This window comes from Cryptomeria japonica, chromosome 6 (assembly GCF_030272615.1).
Source record: "Cryptomeria japonica chromosome 6, Sugi_1.0, whole genome shotgun sequence".
Classification (NCBI taxonomy): Eukaryota; Viridiplantae; Streptophyta; class Pinopsida; order Cupressales; family Cupressaceae; genus Cryptomeria; species Cryptomeria japonica.
This window is the reverse complement of record NC_081410.1, coordinates 420,339,277-420,364,327: the sequence shown is the minus strand read 5'-3', so window position 1 is coordinate 420,364,327 and position 25,051 is coordinate 420,339,277. Positions and strand designations below refer to the sequence as shown.

Sequence of the window (25,051 nt, the reverse complement as noted above, 5' to 3'; positions counted from 1 at the left end):
GAAAGAGAAGACACAAGGAGTATTATGTCTAAGTTTGAGCGTTTCAGTCAAGGACTCCAGTGTGATGCATGGACAAAAAACACAGCGCGTTGGTGTCCATGTGATGTGTTGTAGTCTCTTATGGACCGCAAACAAATTAGACTCAAAAATACAAAATCTCGACTTTGTGTTCTTTAGATAACCTGCAAAACCCAGAAGTTAGGAACATGATAACGAATAGTTCAAATAAGAAATATAAATAAAAATGAATGTGAATGAAATAAATAAAGAAAAAGAAGACTCTTGTGCATTTGAATGTCTCCAATAAACTTGCACACATGAAGAAGAGGAAAAATGTTGAGGGTTGTGTTTAGAAGTCTACCTCATTAAGAACCTTGTTTTCGTGTTTCCACCTCCACGGACAACCCACATAGATAGATTGATCAAAAGATAAATAGCTAGAATGATAAAATGATCAAATAGATGGAGGATGCAATAAATCCCAAGATTCTCAAAGATGAGATAGATAGAATAGTAGAAAGATATTACCAAAGAGGCTTGAGAAAACCAAGAGAGATCTATACATACTTGAGTACATTTGCATACGTAGACTTAAGAAATCCAAAATAGGTATTCCAACAGTAGTACAAAAACAACCATACATGACTAAAAAAACTACTAAAAATTGCTTATAAATGACTAATCTTGGTCACGTGACCATTAGTAGTTTATTCCAGTCATATATAATGCAACCAAATTTATGACTAAACTATTTTAGTCATTTATTGGTTGGTTTGATTGATCAATTTGGTCATTGATTTAGTCATCCATTTGGTCATTGATTTTGTCATTGATTTAGCCATTAATTTAGTCATTGATTCAATCGTTAATTTAATCATTAATTGTTGTTAACTAGTCACTTATTTAGTCATGGTAATGATTTATTTAGTCATTAATTTAATCATATATTGCTATTGATTGTTGTTAACTAGTCATTTATTTAGTCATATTTAGTCATTACTTTAGTTAAGTGGTCATTCATTTAGTCATTTGTAATCATTAATTACCATCAATTGGTAGTATATTTAGTCATTTTTATTCACTGATTTCCATCAATTGGTAGTATATTTAGTCATTTTTATCCACTGATTTCCATCCATTGGTACTATATTTAGTCATTTTTATTTACCGGTTTCCATTAATTGGTAGAAAATATAGCCATGATATGAACGATTTATTAAATACCATAAATTTTATAATACAAAAATAACATAATATTAAACTTGAACTAAAACATAAAAGCAAATAAAAAAATTACATATACGAACAAGCTACAACATGCTAGAATTAAAAGATTGATTCAACATCATGATAAGTAAAGGTAATCTGCAATAAAAAATATAATGCAAATATATATGTTATAAAATGTCAAAGTTGTCTAAAGAGTATATATGCAAATATAATAAAATAATGTCAAAGCTACCTAAGAGTTTCCAACTCTTTCAAATACACCATAATAATTAAGGCTCCTGAACAACACATTCAAAATACTGCATAAAGCAGTGAGCCAAGATGTCTAACAACTAGTACATGATAAACATAATCAACTATGTCATTTTTTGTAGATATTTTAGTGGCCATCGTGTGAAGGTTCCCTCTTTCTCTTTCAGACGGACAAGTCCTTCTCAGGCCCAACCCACGGGAATTGATACTTGATAGAATCAGCAAGTCTTAAGCCTGACGGACAGGTCCTTAAGCCCAACCTGCAGGAATTGATACTTCATATAATCAACAAGTCTTAAGCCTTCAAACCAAGACTGCTAATTACACTACAGATTTTGTATATCTCATCTGTTTCACTGCATCAATAGTCAAAAAATTGTATAAAAAACTACCACATTCAAATAAGAAAATCTTCATTGCCTTAGAACCAAGTTAATACAAGATGTCTCCCATAGAAACTGAAATGTAATTTTTGAAAATCCATAACAAACTTAACATTCCAAATATTCTACCTGGACCCAGGAAAAAGAGGGCGAAGAGTAAATAGCTCAACTGTGATAGCTCCCATAGCCCATATGCCTGTCAAATAACAAGGAACGGATGTTAGCTTGTGTGCAAGACATTGCATGTTCATGTAAGTTTCTCTAGACATAAAACTCACCTACAATAGAACCATAGGAAGAGGATTGTAGCAAGAGTTTAGGAGATCAATACCTAATATGGAGAAACAACCAACAACCACGATTAATTATGAGTCTATGACCTATAAAGGGGCTGCCAGATGGTCCCAATGCAAAATATTAAATGATAAATAAAATGACCAAACAAATGCAACCAAGCCCATTATATCATTGTGTTGATACATATTTCGTAAATGGTAGCTCTGAGCGAACCTCTCGTGCAAGACCAAAATCAGCAATCTTGATAACATCTTTTGTAACCAACAGATTTTTTGCTTGTCATAAAGAAAAGAAAAATGTCACTAAGCAAATAATATAGAAAGTGCAAAGCTTTACAATTTAGACCATTGTCAATTACCATTTGGATGTTTCAAGGAACAAAATGCAATACCATTATGAACATAGTAAATACAATCAATCATAGAAATAATTTTTTCTTTAGCAAAACCCAAGTAAGATGGCACCATAATATCAGAACCTTTGTAAATAATAGTTTCCACTTGCCACCAAAAACCCAATATAGAAAATTATTACAAATACAAATATGAGACAAGAAAAATATGTTTTTGATTAATAAAGCAATGAGAACAAGGGCATTGACCCTTTACATAGCAAAACTATTTAAAATCATAGTGCAGAAACAACACTATAACAACAATTAACAACAACTATCAACAAAAAGGAACCAAGCCTTTAGAAATCATAAACAACAACAGAAAATAAAAAACAAACTACAGGGGTGCCTTGTGCACCCCAGTGGCATCCATAGCACAGTTCCATTCATTGGACAAGAACTTGTAGAGGTCCCTAGCCTCCTGCTTGTCCTCCTCAGTGTCTGCAGAACATTCCCTTAGCAGAGAGAGGGTGAGCATGGAGCTATGTAAATCTTGCACATGGAATTTGTTAAGGCCCACCATTTGGGCTTCCCAAGCCTCCATCTTGTTCTTGAGTTGGTTGACATCCTCCTTGATAGACTGCATATCAAGCATAGGGCAAAGGTTTTCAATTCTCTGCATGATGTCCATCACATTCGTGCTCAGCTTTTCCATTTTTTGGAGAGTAGGGATCTCCTGGGGGTTCTCAGCAGCCATCTCATTCGTAGTTTCTTCGGTCTCTTTGGGTACAACACCAGCAAGGGAGTTATCACTATCATTAACCAGGCCCATCAGAGGGATAGAATGCATCACTTGTTCAGCCATTTTTTATTCCGGATCCAAATTACCAAATTCCAGGGCTTTGCTATCAGAGATTTCCACGTCCGTAAGACCCTTAGTGCCCATGTTCATTGGGGTCATATCCTTAACATCAACAAGGTCCTGGGTTTGTATTCAGAGATACTCATGTCAACGACACCAAGAGTGGTCGGAACCGTGGGGTTCCCAGTCACATTCACATCCATAGCATCCCCATCAGGGGCCCCCGTAGTGGTATTAGGGCCCTCTTCCTCCTTGTCTCCAATAGGGTCCTCCTCAGAGTCCAGATTCTTGATCATCAAGGTCTTCTTTTTGTGGATTTTGGAAACAAGTCTAGAGGATCTCCTTTTAACCTCAAAATCGGGGGAAGGATTGTCATTCTCAGCATCCTCAGAGGAAGAATTGTCATCAAAGACAATGCATTTGTGTTTAGCGGGGGTTTTGCCTTTGCCCTTGGACAAGGAGCGGGAAGCACTGGGAAAGGCAGATAGAGTTAAACTAGGGGAGACCGCTGATAAAGAAACAACTGAGGCATAAGCAGGCAGGGACATGGTGGCCATAGCAAAGCCCTCATGGGGATATTGGAAGAAACTAGGGAAAGCCATAAACAGGGCCACAAGTTGTTGGGGAGTCGGCATGGGGGGCTGAGAGAGAGAGAAAGATTTCGGGGGGGAAGAGAGCCTCATGGAATTTATACAACCTGTAAATGAGGCCCTGGTGGAGGAGGTAGGGTGGCTTATCCCCATGCGTGGGGTCCATGGTGTCTTTAACAGAACTCTCTATAGAGTGCAATAAATAAAACGATAGACAAAGCAAATCATTGTTACGAAAGTGATTGAGGAGGGGCAAGTGATAGTAGTAGAATACCTTATGCCTGCCTTTGAGAGTGAAGTACTTCATGATCATGAGGCTGATCATGTTCCATGGGTGATTGAGCTCCTCCCGAGCAAACCCCCCTTGTAGCTTGACGGGTTCTTCACGGTTACGGAAGAACCGTTTCAAACCTTCACTGTTAGCAACATGCCTAGTACGCTTCCAGCGGTGACCATCAAGGGTCAGCTTCATAGCTTGGGCAATAGTCTCCTCAGAGACATCAAAAGCAATGCTGCCAACCAAGACCCGCCTCCCAGACTAGGAGGCAAAAGCAGCCGAGAGTTGCTCATCATGGCCCTTCAGGTAATCCAGAAAATCGGTAACACCCCAAACCAGGGGGGTTGTTTTTAAAATCATCTGGATTATCCGATTCTTATCTAACTTTGTCGCCCCCCATATCCTCCACCAACAAAGCTTCTTTAGTCATGAAAAAATTAGCATAGAGTAAGTTGCAGAGACCCTTTGAGAAGGAAGCCAAGAAGAGATAATGGGAAGTGTGTGAGCCCGACATCAATAAATGAGAAATGAAGTTGGGCGCATGGGAAAAAATGAAATCACTTTTGGAAATGATTTCCCAGTTACGAGGCATTAAGAGCCAGCAAATACCAGCGGCAATCAACACATTTCCAATCCAATTGTACCTCATAATGACTCTACAAGCCCAAGGGAATTGCCAACACAGCAACACGTCATCGCCAGCCTGACCGAACGAGCCACCACCACATTAGAAGGGATCGGAGAGATATTCTCAATATTTGAATTATGAAACTGCCACCTCCAAATTGTCCAGAGGGAAGAGAGGAGGGTAAGGGAAGCACTTGGCAGCCACTTAATCATTAGTGAAGATTTTGGATTTCTCTTCCTAGAGAAGGAAGTTAACATGGTCCGGGAGGGAATTGTGACGACTCCAACATCTCAAACCTGAGAGGTTTAGGCCAATGGTTGCCATGGTGTCCGCCACACTGTTGCCTTCCCTGAAGATATACATAATTATGAACAAGTCAAGCTCAGAGATGAGCCTCAGGGTGTCCCTGATGGTTCCCTCAATTGTCCAATTAAGCCTATTTTGCCCTTTGACAGCATCAATGATAAGCTTGGAGTCCCCCTCAATGTCCATAATCCTAATTCCCATGGAGAGGGCAATGCGGATTCCCCATGCTAAGGCCATCGCTTCAGCCTGATTAGAGGAATGCCCATTCAGGTTACCCGCATAAGCAGCAACAAGGGGCCCCAGATGGGATCTAATGACCCCTCCACCAGCAACTAGGCCTCCTTGGAAGCCCCATCAAAATTGAGTTAAAAACTTGTAGTTGGGGGGAACCAGAGCGTGCTTTGTCTTAGTAGTCTCTTAGAGCAGTCAACAAGAGAGAATGAGGGGGGAAGGTTCCAGCATCTAACAATTTCCCAGTCCCAGGTAGAGGGGGGCTTGGACGCCATCCGGGTTTTAGAAACAGAGATATTCTCGAGAACCAATTTAAGGAATCAAGCAAACACGATTTCCACAAAGGCCTCTTTGTCTTTGAATATCCTATCATTCCTTTCCTTCCAGATACACCAGCTCATGTGGGGGGGGATCTGCTTCCACAGTTGTTGGATAAGGGGGTTGGAAAAGGGGCCCTAAAACTCCTGAGATAGATTTAACAAATTATCATTCATAATCCAACAAATATTAAGCTTATTGTAGACCATCCCCCAAAGCTCTCGAGTGAAGGCATAGTGGAGGAAGAGATGGGCAAGACTTGCTTCATCATTTTTGCAGAGGATGCATCTGTTAGGGAATTGGAATCCCCGCTTGACCAAGTTGTCTTGGGTCAAAATTTTGTTGAGGAGAGAAATCCACCAAAAGAAATTAACCTTGGGGAGTTGGGGATTCCAGACCTCTTTCCAGATAGAGGAGTAAACAGGTTCTCTAAGTAAACTGGTGTAGGCAGTTCTGACAGAGAAGTCTCTAGAGGGGTCCCACTTCCAAATAAATTTGTCCTCCCTAGGAAACAGGGGGAGGAATATACCGGCCAAAAGCTTCTGGAGCTCTCTAGTAGCAGGGAGGAGGAAGGGATGGTCCATGCAACAGTCCTCCAAGGCCCTCCAAGTGTGGTTGTTGAAGTAATCATTGACCCTTTCATCAAAGAAGCCTTTGGTGGCATCCTGGAGCCATCTCAGGGAGGGGGAAGAAGCAAGGGGTCTCTCTCCTAACCAGCAATCTTCTTAGAAGATAATTTTCCTATCATTTCCAATAAGCCACCTCAAACCATGAGATAAAGGGTCCCTGCAACTCAAGATGTTATTCCAAATTTTAGAACCCCTAGGAAGGCCCTCCTCTTTCAGAACAGAGGAAAAGTCGTCCTTACCCAGGTACTTGGCCCTAATGATCCTACTCCAATCCGTATCCTTGTTCAGTAGCTTCCAGACAATTTTAGTCATAAGGGCCTTATTGAACCTTGAGCTATGATGGGTTCCCAAGCCACCCATGGCCTTGGGAAGACAAACTTTGTCCCAACCCACCAAGGCAAGCCTCTTCTTTTCTTCCATTCTCGTCCAGAGGAAAGTCTTTTGGATGTTTTCCAGCTTAGCAGTCATAGCCGCAGATATCTTGAAGAGGGAGAGAAAGCACACAGGGATCCCCTGGAGGGAAGAGGAGAACAGTTGCAATTTCCCAGCACTACTCAAGAATCTACCTTTCCAACCAGCCAACTTCTTCTGCATTCTTTCAAGGATAGAGATCTAGAAGGAATTAGAGACATCTTTAACAGTCAAGGGGAGGCCCAGGTAGGTGCTAGGGAGGGAGGCCCTTTGACAACCAAGGATTTTGCAGCCTTTATCTTGGAGGTGGACATTAGTGTGAAAGAAGTAAATGCTTCTCTTTTCATAGTTAATGTGTTGGCCATATGCCAGAGCATAGGCATTGAGAAAGGATTTCCAAGCCTTAGCTTCCCAAACATAGGAGATACCAAAAAGAATAGTGTCATCGACAAACTGTCATAGAACATTGGGGGGCGTCGTAGAGGCAGGTTTGATGCCCAAAAGAGCGCCCATGCGAACCATAGAGTTCAAGTTAGAGGCCAACACTTCCACAAGGATGATGAAGAGGCAAGGGGATAGAGGATCCCCTTGTCCCAACCCTCTGGAGGCCCAGAACTTCTCCACGGGGCTCTCGTTTAGCAACACAACGTAGGTGACAGTAGATATGCATTCCCCAATAAGTTATGATGAGTTTGTCTCCAAACCCCATAGCTTTGAGAGCTTTGAAAAGGAAGTTCTAGTTGACCCTGTCATAAGCCTTGGAGATGTCAAGCTTGAGTACCATCCCCAGCTGGTGACACTTATTCATCGAGTGAATAATCTCATGAGTAGAGATGACCACATCAAGAATATGTCTACCTGGAACAAAACCCTTCTGGGAGGGGCTAATCAAAGGATCCAAGAAAGGTTTGAGCCTATTGACAAGAACTTTGTAGAAGATTTTATAAATAGTGTTGCAGAGACTGATAGGGCGGAAGTCCTTAAGAGTAGATGCCTCCTGATTTTTAGGGACAAGGGCAATGAAGGTGTAATTGAGTTTGTTAAGGAGCCTTCCCGATTTGAAAAAACCTCTAGTAGCCAAAACAACAGCAGGGTCCACCACATCCCAGAAATCTTGACAAAAAGTTGAGGGGAAACCATCAGGATCAAGGGCTTTGAAGGGGCCCATAGCAAAAACAGCAGATTTAATTTCCTCCTCACAAAGAAGAGCCAAAATAAGGTTGTTATCTTCCACCAAGAGGGGTGGTTGGAGGCAGATGAGAAGATTCTCCCCACCAAGGGCCCCCAGGTCACCATCATCCCTAAATAAAGTGGCAAAATAGTTGGTAGTCAGTTTTCTCAAACTATCAACATCGTTGACCACCTGATTGTTGTCGTCCATGAGGGAGGAGATGTGGTTTCTACGCCTGTGGATGATAGCATATCTGTGGAAGAAAGTTGTGTTCTTATCACCCTCTTTGAGCCATTGAACCCTGGATTTTTGTTTCCAGTAGAGTTCCTCTTTGTGGGAGTTTTCCTTCTATTTTCTTCGGAGGGCAGCCTCCTCCATATGGGTGGCTTCAAGGGAGTCACCTTGATCAATACGCTCTTAGATAATAGTACCAGGTATGCTGGTGCTCCACCATCTTTTAAGGGAGTCACATATCCCTGAAGGTGTATTTGTTCCAGTCCCAAACGTTTCTTTTGACCAAGTCAAGCTTTTGGGCAATCCTGAACATAGGAGTACCAAGTATGTTGGTGCTCCACCATCTTTTAATGCAATCCTTGAACTCTGGATGAGAGTTCCACATAATTTCATATCAAAAAGGATGATTCTTCCTTGCAGCATTTGTGGTATTCCAAAGAAGCAGGGGGTTGTGGTCAAAGACCGTTCTGGGGAGGGCAGTGAGCTTCAAGGTGGGACCAATTCCCCAGTTGCCCGAGATGAGAAATTTGTCATGTCTGGCCTGAATAAGATCTTTTCCCTTCCTAAGATTGGACCAGGGGAATTTTTGCCCCAGTAAATCCACATCCATCATCTCATTCCTACCAATGAAGTTGGCAAGATCAGTCATGTTGTCAGAGTACTCTGGACGGCCTCCCAACTTCTCAGAGGGGATCAAAGGAGAGTTGAAATCACCTGCAATCAACGAGTGGGCATTGGCATTATTTTATATTAGAGCAGTTATGTCGTTCCAGAGATTTAATCTACCAGATCTGACATTGGGGGCATAAACATTAACAAAAATGCAGGAGTCCATCGAGGAAGAGAGTTCAGAGACCAAAAGGTTGGTTGAGGAGGAGAGAGGACTGCCAGAAAAATGGGAGGGGTCCCACATGGTGACCAAGCCACAGGAGGCTCCAGTAGCATCACTAATAACAAACTTAGCACCAGGCCAAATTTTCCCAGCAACAAGGGAAAAAGAAGACATAGACATCTTAACTTCTTGGAAAAGGACCATAATTTTATTTTCAAAAATACACTTCTTAAGAGCATATTACTTTTGGGGGTTGTTAAGGCCCCTCATGTTCCAGGAGATGACCTTCATTTCTTACCTTTTATGGGCGTCTCCAAGGTTCGTTGCCTGCCATTGGCAATATCCCTTGCTGCTTCCTTTTGTCTTGATAGTCTCTACGATGGCTGGCCCGCTTTGAGGTTCGTCCCCACATCAGGCTTTGCATTCTTGGTCTTGCGTCTTTGAGTAATCCAGCCCTCGTCAACAGGAGTCATGCAACCACAGGATGACGCACCAAGAGCACCAGGTGAGAGGATACCCTGGTTTGGGGTGGGAAACATCAACGGGGAGCGAGTTGTCTCTAGGGCTAGAGAGGGGTCCCTCGCAATCTCACCATCTTCCAGTTGATCACCAATGACACTGAGCTGACCATTGGGGAGATGCATTGTTCCTTCCAAGCTGAATCAGATGCTTCCTCCACATTCTTTGCAAGAGAATTGAGAAGGTTGTTAATACTCTCAGCAAAGAGGTATTCTTCCATAACTAGGTCCTCGACTGCTGAAGGAGGCAAGTCTAGGCCAGGAGTAGGAGTCCCAACAAGCCCCACAACCAAGTCTTGATGAATAATAGGAGCAATTGGCACAAAATCTTCCACCAAGGTCGGGCCCTTGAGCTTGAGAGGCAGGGGGCCAGAGCCTTGCATTGGGAAATAACATGTCCAGATTTGCGGCATTTTTGGCAGAAGAGGGTGGAATTTTCATAAACCAGGGCTTGAGTCCAGCTACCAAGCTTGGATTTGAGGATTATGAAGTTGGGGAGATTCATGTGCACAGTAGCTTGAACACAAAAATGAGCATAGACCAAGTGTGATTTGGTTATGGTGATATCATCAACACCAACAAAGTGACCAAAGGAGTTCCCAATCCATTTAATGATGGACTCATCCTAGTATTCAAGGGGAAGCCTTGGGAGTCGAACCCATACCAGAGCATTTTTCTGCAAGTCAGTCGTAGGGTCAAAGCCAGCCTTCCAACGATAGAGGGAAAGTTTGTTTCGACCATAGGACCAGCATCCCGAGAGGACAAGGGTGACATCCTCCTCAACAGTGAATTTGAAGAGGAAGAGGGCACCAGGCATGGTACTAACAGAAACTCTCTCTTTCAGTTTCCATTGTCCTTGACCCATTTTCTGACCATTTCCACCGTGGGGCGCAGGGAGAAGAACTTTCCCACCAGAGTATTGGCCATGTTCTGTAAAATGCAGTCCAAAACAACGTCAGGAAGCTCTAAAGACGTTCCCTCCTTAGTTTGCGAGTAGACAGGGACAATGTTGGGGTCCACAATCTCAATATTTCCAACAGACATGTTTTTCCAACCTTTGAGATTCGTGTTAACAACTGGAGGCTCTGTGGTTAGAACCGGCATGTCGGGAATAAGATCAGAATCAAAAACTACGAGCGTGGTTGGAGAGATTTCCAAAGAAGAACCGTCAATCTGAGGCACCGCCAGACCGGAGGGAGGAACCGTCGTGGGACCAGAGGAGGATGTGACAGACAGTGTCAACATCGCAGGGTCCAAAATAGGGTTCGTGGGTGGTGGGGGGAGATCCCCACTAGCAGACACCACCATGAACGACAGAGGTTTGAAATTTGAACTTGTAGAGCGAGAGAGGGGGACAAGAAAAATATGTTATTAGATACAACAATAAAACTAAAACCTGAAGTAAAAGAGCATGATACAATTTTTGGTTCATACACTTATAAGGGTTAAGATCGCGATGAAAGTACCCACAATGATGAATTGAAGCAAGGGCTTAAAATACTTGAAAGCACCAATTCCGTACCTTTGACTCTGGAAAAAGCTTGACCTTATCTTTCATTAGGTGGTACAAATTACATTCCTGGTACATAAGAAACAAAATAAATAAGTATATTTGCTTTCACAGTAGTCAGACAATTTTAAAATTTACACTCGCATTGATGAGTACAAAGCATACAACATACCATGTACTCAAAAACAAAATATAGAATGTCATTTTCTCTAATAACCTCCTTCAGCTTTACTATATTAGGATGGTTCATTTTCTGAAGAGACTGGAACATAGAATAGAGCATCAAATATTAGTCTATCATGGACAAAATATTAACATCGATCTGAAGGAAAAAATACTAAACATTAGTTGAAGTATAAAGCATCCTTACTTTAAATTCTCATCGTAAGGCAAAGAAGAGAGCTTGTTTACCTGTAAAGAGTAACAAACAAAAGGTAGAGGTGGTATGTTCCCTGATAGTATATAACACACAAGTCACAAGTTTGTAAAGCATGTTTCTAGCCAAAGCACAAATGGCAGAGCTTGTCCCACAGTCAAAGCCTTCAAGACAATGATTAATGAAGCAAAGAATACAATCACTACCTCATAGTAAGCACTTTCATGTTAATCATGAGCAATCATCACCACACAAAAGGGAAACAATGAATGGCGATTCAATCACACTCCACGCCATGTCAGAGACCACATAAAGAGTCGTAGACCAACCAATGCAAAATACCTAGTTATTTATCATTTTTGTAACAAGAAAGCAATCCAAAAGATAGAATATAATACCACTTTAACTTCCTGGGATTGATAGAGTGGCTCCAGCTAACTTCCTTCCTCCAAAAGAAGCTTCCATCAACTAAATCCCATCCACAACCACACCTGCAACTCAAATCCACAAGGACACAAATCATTATCCATCAAAATAAAATATATTTTTTAAAACATATCTGAATTCTTGTTGAATTGACGCAAAATCTTGGGAAGTAAAGAAAAAAGTATAAATTGAGGGACAAACCAATATTGATTACCATCTCTTAAAGTTGAACGAACTTGTGAACTTGGCTAAGGCATATTCATACCCTACCAATTAGTGTCAATCCATCCCAAATCAATCAATCTCTAATGTTGTATATTACCCTTTAAGAATTTTTGTCATTTGGATTCTACATTCTTTTGTTTTATATTTGTGGGTTTCTACATTTGATATCTATTTTTGAAAATTGAGTAATCTAAAATCCTTACACATGACATCAGTATGAACCCTCTCAAAATAAGCATCAAAGAGCCCTACAAACTTTAATAATTTATTGAATCTATGTTCAAGAGAAACACAAAATTATACAAATTCCATTCCATTCAAAAGTTAAAATACCTCCAACATAATATATTGTCCCTCTATATAAGCATTGCTAATATACTAAGGCCTAAATTTTGGAATCCACCTACTAATATCAGCTTAAATTGGTGGTAAATGACAAAGAATTATTACTCACATCGCCTTTAGCTCTTCTCCTTTGGGTTTCTCTGCAAACTCAACAATATGGCCTTCACTGTCAATTTTCATAAGATCAAATGTTGTTGTCTTAGATGAAGTAAAATAAAATGACTTTTCTTTTCTGTTTAGAGATTAAACTTCAAAATTTTAAAGTTCTCCTGTAATTATAGAGATTAGCTTATCACGGTTATTCAATTTTCTTAAATATGTTATTATATGACAAAATTTAATGTTTAAAACTTGTTTACTATTATTTAGACTTACCATGTTTTGGTTCGTAAACTCAAGATTTATTTAAATATAATTATATTTAATCCATATTTAATTAGTTTGGGATCTATGGTTTTTTACATCTATATTTTATCTGATGATGCATATCCTGCAGTCTCCTTCCGTGGAATCCAAGAATAACTTGAAAATATAAAGACCTCAGAAAAAAAGGTTGTCCTATGCCACTTACTACTGGAAAAATTCTCAATTATATGCATAATTAATTTCTCTATATTTCTATGCATGTGTATGTGTTTACGTGTGCAAATTTTGGTATCTCCAATACCCAGGTACCATTTTTCAAACGTCATTCATGTCTCTAGTTCCCAAGACATCTCTCATCTCCAGCAAACGATGACAAACTCTATAACAAGAAGTGCTAGCATGCCAAAATACCATGCATATATTAAGAATTGATCATTATGATCTTTGAGTAGCTTATCGGCCTACTATATTTCATTAAAATGTGGATGATCTCCTGTATTTCATTTAAATGCAAGAAACATTAAAAAAATATTACAATTTTTAATTAGTTTTATGGGGAAAAAATTTACATGAAAATCTTTCATAATGTTATAAAACAATTCACAACAAATTTTGTGATAAATTACTAATCATTAAAATGGCAAAAAGAGAAATTGAAAGATATAATCACTCATGTCTGATAATTGTGAAAATTAGGGTAGGAGGTACAACATGACAAATAAATAGGAAAGGAAAACAAAAATGGTCTCTTGGCACTGTCAATTCTATTTTTGAAAGGTCCTATCTTCATGCATCAAACATACAACATTCAGAGGACATTCTGTCACTTGGCACACAGAAAAGTAATTTCTAGAGTCAGATGGTAATATTTAATATCTACAAAAGCATGTTTCAATCCTAAACCCATTGTCAACTAATATCAGAAGCAAATGGATAAGTTCATGCTTCAGTAGCTGTACTACCTATAGCATAATTGAAGTGACTCATCCATTTTACTACTTGAATTTGCCAAACAAAATTTAGAAATCACCTATTACATTACATTTCAAATTTATGTGAGCCTATTCTAGCCAACGCATAGTGTTTAGCTCCAATACTTGATTCAGAAGATGTTGAGCTAAGTAGTTTCAAGCCTGTTGCTTATTAGCCCATTACATTAAGAGATTAGCCTGACAAATACTTTTCCAATAGTTCTAATTTAATAAACCATTGTTTCAACATAGTTAGCACAGGTTTCCATCCTATTATCAACTTTAGTTTCCGGTCTTACCAACCCTAGGCTAGATTTAGGTCCATATTAGACTGTATTACTTTTTATCTAAGCCCTTTCTAGCCCATATTCTTGGCTAACCGTGGCAATCTTAAAAGCCTTCCTATTTCTATCAAACTCTGTATGATTTAGCACATCCTTAAGCAACCTTAACCCAGTTCTAGACATGCACCATTCATATGTTAGTAGTGTATTCTTGTATTTTATTCCAGATTCTGAATTCCTTGATTGATCCTTATATAGGATCTCAATTGTTGATCTGCTAATTTGATTTCTAATCCAAATCAATGTCATAAATTGTCTTTCATCCCAATGCATTTCCCCCCCTTTATATCTTCTTCTTATCTCCTAATAAAAGAGTCACACCCCTTCATAATGGAGTGCTGCCTTAGTGTTCTGAATACCCAATCAAAGCGTAGATTGCCATTTGTTTTTGAAGCAGCGTCTTAGGGGTTTCTATAGTGCTAAATTCCCTGTCATAATATCACTCAAAGTCTGAATACACCTATTCATCAATCTTAGATCATCATAAGGCTTAAAAGTTGTGTCTGAATCATTTTTGTTATGCCAAACTCTCTTATTTGCCCCTAGTCATTAAGATTAGAACCCATGTAAGAGGTTAATATTCTGGCAAATTTGCCTGATTATAAAACTCACCCACAATTTGAATACATCATCAAGCTTAGGTGACCATTAAGCTTATAAACTATCTGACGGGTTTCGAAAGCACCAGATTTTCCTAATAACAACCCTCATTTACTGTTTGAATTCACCATCAAGCTTAGATCACCATCATCCTTAGAAGTCTTTGAAGGGTTTTTATTCTACTAAATTTTTATAATTATAACATGCACTCACAGTTTGATTACCCATCAAGCAGACATCACCATTGTGCTTAGAATCTATGTCCTAAGGATCTATATACTGCCAAATTTTCATAGGACATGTACCCAGCCTAGCTCATATGTGGCGCACTTCAATGTAGCCTCTTTAATTTTAAGCATCCCAGTGAGGTTTGAACCTGGGTCATCATCATGGCAGTTATTCCTTCACAAATTTAAGGAAAAATTGGCCTTCTAGCAGTTACTAGATATGTATGTCTGTCATGCTCACTCCGTTTTTTTCTTTTGTAAATGCCTGTATTGCTAATGTTAAGATGGTAGAAATTTATTTGAACCAAACTTTGACTGTAAAATCTGTACAAACCTGCTATAATTGTTTGGAAAATATGCTCACTTACAACCATATCTTTAGCTCTAAAAACCCACCTTGACCATTTGCAGAGCATGTTTGTCCCTATAGTTTTGCTATGGCATTTTAAAAATACCACCTTATTAGAAAATATATCAAAATGCATCTTGGCTAATTAAATATGTGCTTTCTAAAGCTGTGTTTGACTCATGCACCAAATTTGTTAATTTTCAATAGTTGGGGCCTTTCTCACTGAAAAAATTGTTCAGCTTGCAAGCAGTTAATCTGATGAAGAACAAACCTGTAGAATATCAACAACCTCATTAGTTAATCTGAAAGAAAAACAACATGCCCTTTTGAACTATCAATGTATTAGGTCGTTTGCAGTAACAGTTTGAAACAATTTCACATATTGGGAATGACTGATATCTTTCCAAACATGCTTTTGAGGTCTTCCCCACTTTTTTATCCTATTAGTTTATTTTCTTGGGCATGTGCCCTTTTTAAGGTTAGCTACTCTGTGTGTATACTCTATATCTAGGGCCTCTCTTTTTGCTCTAGTCCTTTTTTATTGTACCTGCTTTAGGTTACAGTCCCATTGGTTCTTTTTTGGTTATTTTTGGAGATTAATATATTTTCTTTCTATCTTCCTTTCTTTGAAGCTAAGAATCTTAAAAATTATTTCAAACTTTTGCTGTCTATTATGTATTAACCTTATTAAACAATGAAAACCGTTTGAAAATCAAATGATACTTGTAATTCTTCGTTATCGGTAAAAAGTATTGAGAATATGTCAACAGATAGTCAGATAACATAATCTAATCTACACTAAAAGAAAGCCCAAACATAACAACCAACATTGGATCTCGTGAACTGTGTATGCCAGGTTATAGCATTAAGAGACTATAAAAATGGTCAACTACCTAAGAAGACAAGCAGTGGTGAAGAAGCAACAACTGCAAGAAACATTAATACCAAAATCTTGATATAAATCGATGAAGAAAATAGATTTGGGCAATGAAGAATGTAACAAACAATATAGATGTGAATGTCAAACTGATATGGTAGTTGATTCAAAAATTAGTAAAAGAGCTATTGAAAATCGCAAAAGGAACTTGTACTCTGATGAAGCTGAAAAGTCATTCCACTAAGAAATGAAGCATGCCAAGCTCAATCAAAATGTAACATCAGAAGAAGAAGAAAAGAAAAAAAATTTTAAAAAAAGCAATTAGGAAAAAATAAATAGAAAAACGTTTAAGTTGAAAAGAGGAGACAAAACTAGAAAGGACAATAAAGGACCAGAGTTCTTGTCAAAGAATACACAAAAGATGAGGAAAACGAAGTTTGTTAAGAAATATGCAATTCTACAGCAACATATAGCAAAATTATCACAATCTATACCAGAAAAACAACGTACCTAAAAGGCTAATAAATTTAATCTTAAAAATGAAAATCAACACAAGGAGAGGAAACATGACTGTTGATGATATAATCCAAAATATTTTAATATTTTTTTCCAAGGGGAGAGAGGACTAAATGTTTGGTTACTTCCTTGAGTTAAAAGCTCTAGTCAATATGATTCATTAATATGGAACCTGACAGGAACACCAAATAGAGTTTTCTCAGAATCCCCAAAAGAATAGTTATGTTTAAAAATACTAGATTCTGTTAATGTTTTGATAGTATAAAGATATCAAAAAAATAAAATAGATGAGCCTCTTCTTAAAATTCAAAGACTATGTGCAAATCCAAATGCAAAACATTAATTTTTTTTCATTGATGGTTAAGTCAGACTCAAGATTTCCCATGCCTTTACTAAGTTACACCATATGCAATGTCCAATACTCTTTTAAAGCCAATATTTCAATGATTCTGGAAAGAAAAAATGCAGGTAGAAATGACTTAATGCTGTTACACATAATGATTTTTATCTGAAAGCCAACTTAAAACAGTCTGAAATTATAAAACTACTATGGTTTGGCAATGAATCTTAAGGTATGAGAATGCAAGACTCTCGATAACACTCCGAATATATTTATACATCTTGAAAGTTATATAGCAATCGAAAAGAATGCAAGACTCTATGATCCATCATCTTTTACCCTCTTTCTAATGACAGGCACAAAGTATGATCTAAAACACTTATACAAGAATCATGCAATCTGTCTGCAGCATTATGATATACTTTGATGAACTATTGAAATATCATTTCTTAATAGTAAGATCATTAGTACTTTGATTTTTTCTATTATAGATCCAGTATAACACATACAAAACCAAATGTCTTTGGTAGTGCACAAAAACCAATTAAAACATATAGCTCTAGAGTCCAAACTAAAAAGCTAAAGGAAGTGGCATACCTTTTTAAGGTTTCAAATCTCATTGGGGACGACACTGATGTTATTTCCTGAGAGCGAAAGGTGCTCTATTTTCTATTATAGATCCAGTATGACACATACAAAACCAAATGTCTTTGATAATGCACAAAAACCAATTAAAACATATAGCTCTAGAGTCCAAACTAAAAAGCTAAAGGAAGTAGCATACCTTTTTAAGGTTTCAAATCTCATTGGGGACGACACTGATGTTATTTCCTGAGAGCGAAAGGTGCTCTAGATCTAAAATATAGAATACTTTTTGGGAACTTTGCTTATTCCTGCAATATTTTAATGGATAAGGTCAAGCTCATAGCCATATATGGCCAAATAATTTCTCGAACTTAAAAAAGAGTGGATTTATTTAAAGTTGGGTAAAAGGTCAGTATCCCAAATGCCAACACCTACCAAGTCATTCTCAGCATTATTTGTGACATAATACATCTGAGCTCACTTGTAAAGGAAATTAAAGTTACACGGACCAACTTTTGAGATTCCTATGACAGTATTGCGATCATTTAAGAAAGCATTAGTACAGATCTCCATTGATAAAAGAGAAACATTATTAAATAACAATTTGAATAGGCTATAAATTATTGTAAACATTATCATAAATGTAGGCGATCAAAGCATATGCAAATAGGAGGGATGTGGGCATGAACCAATACCTAAACATTATCATAAATGTAGTCTAAGAGAAGATTTGGGGAAATGTATGATGCAGGGAAATTACCCATTGTTTGTGAAATTTAATTGGTGTTTAAGTAGGAAAATTAAGCACTTTGCAGCACAAGAATGAGTAATGCCAACGACCTCCTAGGGTTTTCAATTGCTAGAAAATCTGTTGGCAGGAGGAGGTGTCCGAGTGGCGACCAAAGGAGTGGTGCGAGAGATATATGCACACAATTATTTAATAATGAAATAAACCACAACAAAAGATGAACCGACGCGTACAGATCCCAAAAAAAACTCATTAAAACCAGGGCAAGTGACTTACCTCAACGTTCTGCACATATTGTGTCTGTTGTTAATTATGCTGCTGAGAAAAAGTGGGCAGTGTTTGCTGGAAAATTTATACAGAACCTTACCAAATCAGAAATTTCTTTAAAGTCTTGCAGTCTAAATGAATACAATGTAACATAAAACAATATGTATTTGGTCATTTGTAACTTAAAGGTTGTTAGTTTAACTGGACGGATGGTTCTTTTTATCGAAAAATATATATATATATATATATATATATATATTAATATGTATTTAATCATATATCTGAATGTACTTTAAATTTTGAATTTTTCCTTTTTAATATTTAAAAAATATAACAATTTTAGATTGTAATTATAATATTTTGAAATTCATAATCATAAAAACTTTTTTATCTACTTATATTTGAAAAAACCACTTCCTTAAATTCTCAAAAATGTCTATTTTCTTTAATTTTTAACTATTAAATATAAACAAAGTTCTTTAAAAAATATATAAAAGAAGCTAAATTTATCGACCCATGCTCTAGATTTATCTTCCGCACCACTCTTTGTGAAGTAAGTATAAGAGTATTTTTTGACCACTCCCCATTTTATGTTTACATGTATGACATAGTTAACATAATCTCAAATATATCTTAATTATAAGAAATAAATAAAACAAAATTAAAATGATCTGGTTTAAGTATAAATAAAATAATGACTAACATTTTAAATATATGAATTTAAGTTATGATAAATTAATTGAAATAAAATAATTAGATGTATTAAAAAATTAAAAAGATAAGATTTAGCTTATGTAATTTATATTTGATAAAAAAATGTATTAATGATTAATATTTTAAATATATGAATTGGATATGATAAATTAATTGAAATAAAGTAATTAGATGTGTTAAAAAATAAAAGGATAAGATTAGAGTTATGTATTTTTAAATTGTTTAAAAGAAAATTTTATTTAATGTATTGAAATAGTTTACAATTAAGAATTTGATATTAAATTATAAATTAGAATGTATACATAGCTAAAGTATAAGAAATTAAATGTTTTAAACAAAATCATAATACTCATGAGCATGATTTATTATTAATTTCTATCATTTTATCTTTTAAGTAGAATTTTATTTTGATATCTAAAATAAATATATTCTTCTAATGATGTTTATTTCTACAATTTTGTCTCTAATAAATGCATTCATTTAATTGATACACTCCATGAGTCACAAATAAAATTATTTTTAGCTATGGTATAACCTTAACTTGAAAGATATGTTTCTTAAAAGAGCAAAACTATGATAATGTTGTTTTCATTTTACATTTAACAAGCCTCATATGTCATTATTTGTCAAGGCCTAAATTTTGCTTGTAGATGCAAGGAAGGCATTGAAAAGTTAACCATAAGAAATAAACAAATATTAAACAAAAATATGAACCATATGAGATTCAAGAATTGCAAGATCTTAAATAGTTTTAAACAATATCAATAATAGAAGATGTGTTAATAATATAGTAGATGAAAAAAAAATTCCCCTTAGATTTGTAGGTCCCATCCACCATTGGTGAAAATAATCAACACACGAGAAAATTATGGCAGCATACTAAACAAGTTTATGTTTCTCTTTGAATAAAATTGTTCATATGATGTTTAGATTCAAATGAATTAAAAGGCCATTGTTACTTAAAAGTGCTTCTATTCTTGCAAGAGCAATCTTATTAAAAATAAAATTATAATCTTTTGGCTAAAGTTAAAAATTTTAATTTATTGAATCTATAGAAAACTCTAAAGATAAGATGGAAGCTAAGAGTCTGAATCCTTCATAAAAAGAAGTCACACATGTTATCCTTTATATTTAATTAGCTCTTTCAATCTTTCTACTATAAAGATGTAGCCTTCATAATCAATGTAATAGAGGTCACCTAGGATTCATAGCCAACCATCTTTATCTAGAGTTAAAAAGTAGTTTTATATTGTTGAAATAATCCGTAATTCAATGGTGAGATGGTATTGTGTTTGGGTTATTTGAACTTGTCAAGATAGTTTTCACTATATAATTAAGTTACAATAAGCTGAAATATTAAAAGATATAATTGTTCTTATTTCTTCTCTCCAGCAAAACATTGAAGAACACTTTTTGGTATTTCTATAGATTGACATAATTTAAGTATTTCAACTGGCAAACTTTGATTCTATGCCACTACTCTAAAAAAGATGACTTTTTAATAGTTGATGACATTTACAAAATTGTAAATTGCTTGTAATTCCTTTTGTTATTTCATCCTAAAATGGTGTCTCATATGCTTTGCTGACTAAAAAGAGGAATGAGATAAAAGAAAATGATAACCCTTCTCAAAACTATGTAATGTGCATCTTCTACCAAAAATCCAAATGTGTGAAGCCATTGAATGTGGTCTATCTCAAAGGCTAGCTTATCATACACCTCATTGGGAAAAGCCAAGGTATCATTCTCAATGTATAGAGAAGATATGATTTCCAACTTCTTTCCAAAAAATATTTTTCCAATTGGAGTGTGTTGGGTGTTGATGAGAATGTCTCAAATATTTTTCAACTAAAAGAGGGGTAAAAATTTATTGAAATCCAAAGAGAACAGTACAACAAAAGGGACAACAAAAAATATGAAGAGCTCTAATGAGCTTTATCCTGAGCAACAAGTTGATCCAATTCATGAGACAATTCAAGGGGAAGATGCCTCTGATCTGTAATATTCGAATATGTTTGCTTAAGGCCTCATGAAGCTATTTTTCTACCACTGCAAAGTTAGGTGGTCTCAATGTGACAGTCATCTGAAATTGACAATGTTATTTTGTGTGAATCCTAAAAAGAGGCAAAATAGGATGACTTCATCTCGTGGATTAATCAAGCCCAACATCGTTGCAGCAATGACCTTTGTGCAAGCAGAAGTAATTGTCACATCCTTCTCTGGATCAACTATCAAAATAGTTTCCTTCTCAAATCTTACAACTCCTACAACATCTTTCTTTTAGTGCCTAAGCCTCCTAAAATGTATTTGTCTACTCCGATTTGTTTTGATGAGTCTTGTAGGAATCGAATAGATAGCAAATCAAACAATGAATTTGTGAAGGCACCATAGAATATGAAGAGGCATCAACAAGGAAATGAATTGCTGTAGAAGAATAAAAAATTTCAACCAAAAGGATAAGTGGCTGCAACCAAAAGGATTTTTTTGTATGTGGCTGCAACCAAAAAAGAAAAGAATCAACTTAACATCAGTTTTGAAAAGTCCATTGCCTTTGAATTTCAGAAGTGTCAGTTGCCATAAGGATTGGAGTTTCTGACACTTTTCTTTTCCCCTTGTCCTATTTTTCTTGCTTCTCCTCTTCCTTTTTCTCTGCCTCATCCTGCCCTACTTTGCCTTTATCCTCTATGGATGCCTTATGTGCATCGGTGTCACCACTTGGTGCACCAACCTTTGTCTCAAATGATTTATCTTTTGCCTTATCAGGCTCAACCTCTATTGTATCTAAAACTTGTTGCTCTGCAACATCCTATGTGTCCTCCATATTTTCTTCATCAGGTACTGGAGGGTTCTTTGTCTAAGTGGTTGTATCTTGTGAATATACTTCCAGAGGGTAAGCCATTTGTAGTCGGTTCTCAGTGAGAAATTTCTTCCAAATCTCAATGATTTCTTTTCTGATTTCCTCCACTCTTCCAACCATAAGGCTGTTAGCTCTGTGTTTTCTTTTAAATTCCTTTTTGTTTCCTTGCAAAATTAGCCTATCAATTTCTTCAACAGTGATACTGGGGCACTGATTGACCAGTTCACTTTCCTTCATTTCTTTGTCCATTTGACTTGCAGATTTTCTTCTAACATCAAGAAGGCTATACAGATCTTTTAGAAGATAGCATTCTAATTCAATTAAGGTTTTTCTAAATACATCCAAATGTAACACTATAGCTTCCTCAATCTATATTTTATCGCTATCATCTAGGTTTTCATAATATATAGAAAAATTCTTCAAGTTCCCATCCTTGATAATTTTATCAATTAATTATTGAGCAGATAAAGGAGGAATAATATGATACTTGGTGTGAGTATTTTCCATCTTACCAGATTCAATTGCTTCATCCAAGTCAAATTTGAATCTCCTGCCTCTCTTTGGCCTACTAGATGGAACAGGTTCAAATTTCACTTTCTTCTCTTTTTGCCCTTTCTTCTCTTAATCGAATTGAGGCTTCTAGATTACCCTTTCAAATTCTCCTTTCTTGGGAGCCTTTTGAATTTTAGCATCTGATTTTGTTTCAAATACCACCAAAGATGCTACTACATACTCTCTTTGAGGTTTTTTCTTCCGCCTTAGAACACCTTTGCCCTTAGTTGATGAACTAGAGGGTTACGTCTGAGTCGGAGGTGTCTTCACCGGAGCGGGAGAAGACCTTGTCACCTTAGATTTGGCTGGAGATGAAGCAGTCTTTGGTTTCTTGGCTTTTTCTTTAGCATCTCTCGCAACCCTTGCAGCCCTAACCTTTTCTCTTGGGTGACCTTCCTCCACGAGGATTCCCTCCACCTTCTAAGCAACTTTCCTTTTTCTCTTCGGTTCGGTGAACTTGGTGTGAAGTTCCATAGACTTTTCTTTGCATGTACCAAAACTCTCTTTCTTTGTGTCCACCGGAGCACTCAACAGGTGTTGTGCAGATGCATCAAGTGTTCTTGCATCAACCTCATAACCCATTGGTAAAATCCACACCGTCCGGAGTTCTGATAGTTCTGATACTTAATGTTAAGTACAGATGCCAAGCTAATAAGATGAGAGGGGGGGGTGAATCATACAAACTTAATCTTCCATAAAAACAACAGATTCAACCTCAGTAACATATACTTCAGCAATATAACCAAAACTGTTAAACATGCAAACTCAAAAGCATATAAACATCATAACACTCATAACACCAGATTTAATGTGGAAACCCAAATAGGGAAAAACCACTGTGGGATTTTGGACCCACTAAGAAATATACTCTTCTAGAGTATGCTCGGTTAAAAGCAAATCATGTTAAAGATTACAAACACATTGCTAGATGTGACCCAGTTAAGGGATTTCCCTTAGATCTGTTAAGATCTTCACCTTGTTAGAAGTGACCTTGTTAAAGGATTTCAAACACTCAATTAGAATGTCACCTTGCTAGAGGGTTTTACAAATAAGACTGTTAAGTCCACTCGGTTAAGAGATTTTCTGTCACTTCACAAAATAACAGTAATAAAAATCTATCTGCAACTTCACATCAAAAATGCTAAAGCAGATTCTTATTTGCTCAATACAATAGGACTTATCTTGTCCATTTGTTGGGCTCTATACTCTGTTATTCAAACAGGTCTTCAAGCTTCAGTTCTCAGTAATCACTATGTAGCATCCCTGTGCATACACTTGCCCGCATACATTGTTTATCAACAGTTCCTTATTTATAAACAATTTGCCAACCGCTTAATCTCCTTGATCACATATCCCATGATCAATCATAGCCATCAGATCTTCAAACTTGACCAGGTTCAATGTATCCTTCGATCTGAAAATGTTTTACCCTGCCTTGGAACTTGCATACATTTCTTGGAACTTGTGCTAGGGTATTGCGGTTCAATCTAAGCTGTAGATCTTCCTGCCGATTTTCCTTTGCCATAGATTCTTTTAACAAACTTCATTCACGACATACCAATCATTTAATCAGTTCTAGCTCATCAGCTTCCTTCATTAAATAATGTTTTTATTCATTCAATGCATTCTGTTACTACTCGGTTGCAACTCAGTAAATACTAAACTTCACTCGGTAGACATTTTGCCTTCATTAACCGATAGCGATAACCTTAGGGTTTAGCAACTAGGTTCCTTAGGGTTTACCTACTAGGTTCTTTGCTCAGTAACATAGTATAGTATTAACCTTACAATCAATCAACATATGTAGGATATCAAAACAATCTAAACATCATGATCTCATCATTGTCTAACTCGGTAATAGTTGCCCATTGAATAACTTATTCCTCCCCTTATTCATCACATTCTTTCTGTGTCTTTTACCGACATCTTTATACTCGTCAAATCATACTTCTTAAGATATGGCAACATCATACTGAATTAGAAAATCAATTTCTTGACATCAATGACAAAATAATAATATGAAGACAGTAAACATCCTTGATCAGTTATATCCATAATCATCAACAACCTTCTCAATATCCTTATTGAAATGCCAACAATCTCCCTTTGTCTGTTATAATGCCAACTATCTCCCCCTTTGGCATTGATGGCAAAGCCAATTGATTTGACCTAACTGATTCATATTGCCGTGAGATTCTAAAATGCTGAAATGCTCTCCTTGTCATCAGTCTTCTCCCCCATACATTAGTCTTCTCCTCTTTTTCTTCAGTCTTCTCCCCCTTTGACAACAATGCCAAAAAGTAAAGAACTAAAACATAATTTCTTCCTATATGAAGTGATTTTCTGTTGTTAT

General features: G+C 36.7%; 1 protein-coding gene across 16 annotated transcripts; it reads right to left on the bottom strand.

Moving 5' to 3' along the window:
• Positions 1–1,380: 1,380 nt before the first annotated feature.
• LOC131038902 (cyclin-dependent kinase F-4) lies at positions 1,381–18,764 on the bottom strand. 16 transcript variants are annotated; one of them, XR_009104573.2, is made up of 12 exons: positions 18,585–18,764; positions 17,996–18,084; positions 17,760–17,868; positions 17,573–17,644; positions 12,495–12,551; positions 11,788–11,880; positions 11,425–11,465; positions 11,186–11,275; positions 11,026–11,082; positions 2,144–2,196; positions 1,995–2,061; positions 1,381–1,742 (listed from the first exon to the last, which is right to left on the bottom strand). XR_009104573.2 is itself a non-coding variant. In XM_059207378.1 (7 exons), the coding sequence occupies exons 4-7, from the start codon at positions 11,261–11,263 to the stop codon at positions 1,804–1,806; spliced, it is 237 nt and encodes a 78-aa protein (XP_059063361.1). In that variant the 5' UTR covers positions 11,264–11,275; positions 11,425–11,465; positions 11,788–11,880; positions 18,585–18,764; the 3' UTR covers positions 1,381–1,803. The 16 variants fall into 16 exon arrangements, 2 of the variants coding, with proteins under 2 accessions (XP_059063361.1, XP_059063362.1); XR_009358222.1 differs by lacking the exon at positions 11,425–11,465 and adding an exon at positions 11,384–11,424; XR_009358219.1 differs by lacking the exon at positions 12,495–12,551 and adding an exon at positions 2,376–2,437.
• Between the last annotated feature and the right edge of the window lie 6,287 nt (positions 18,765–25,051).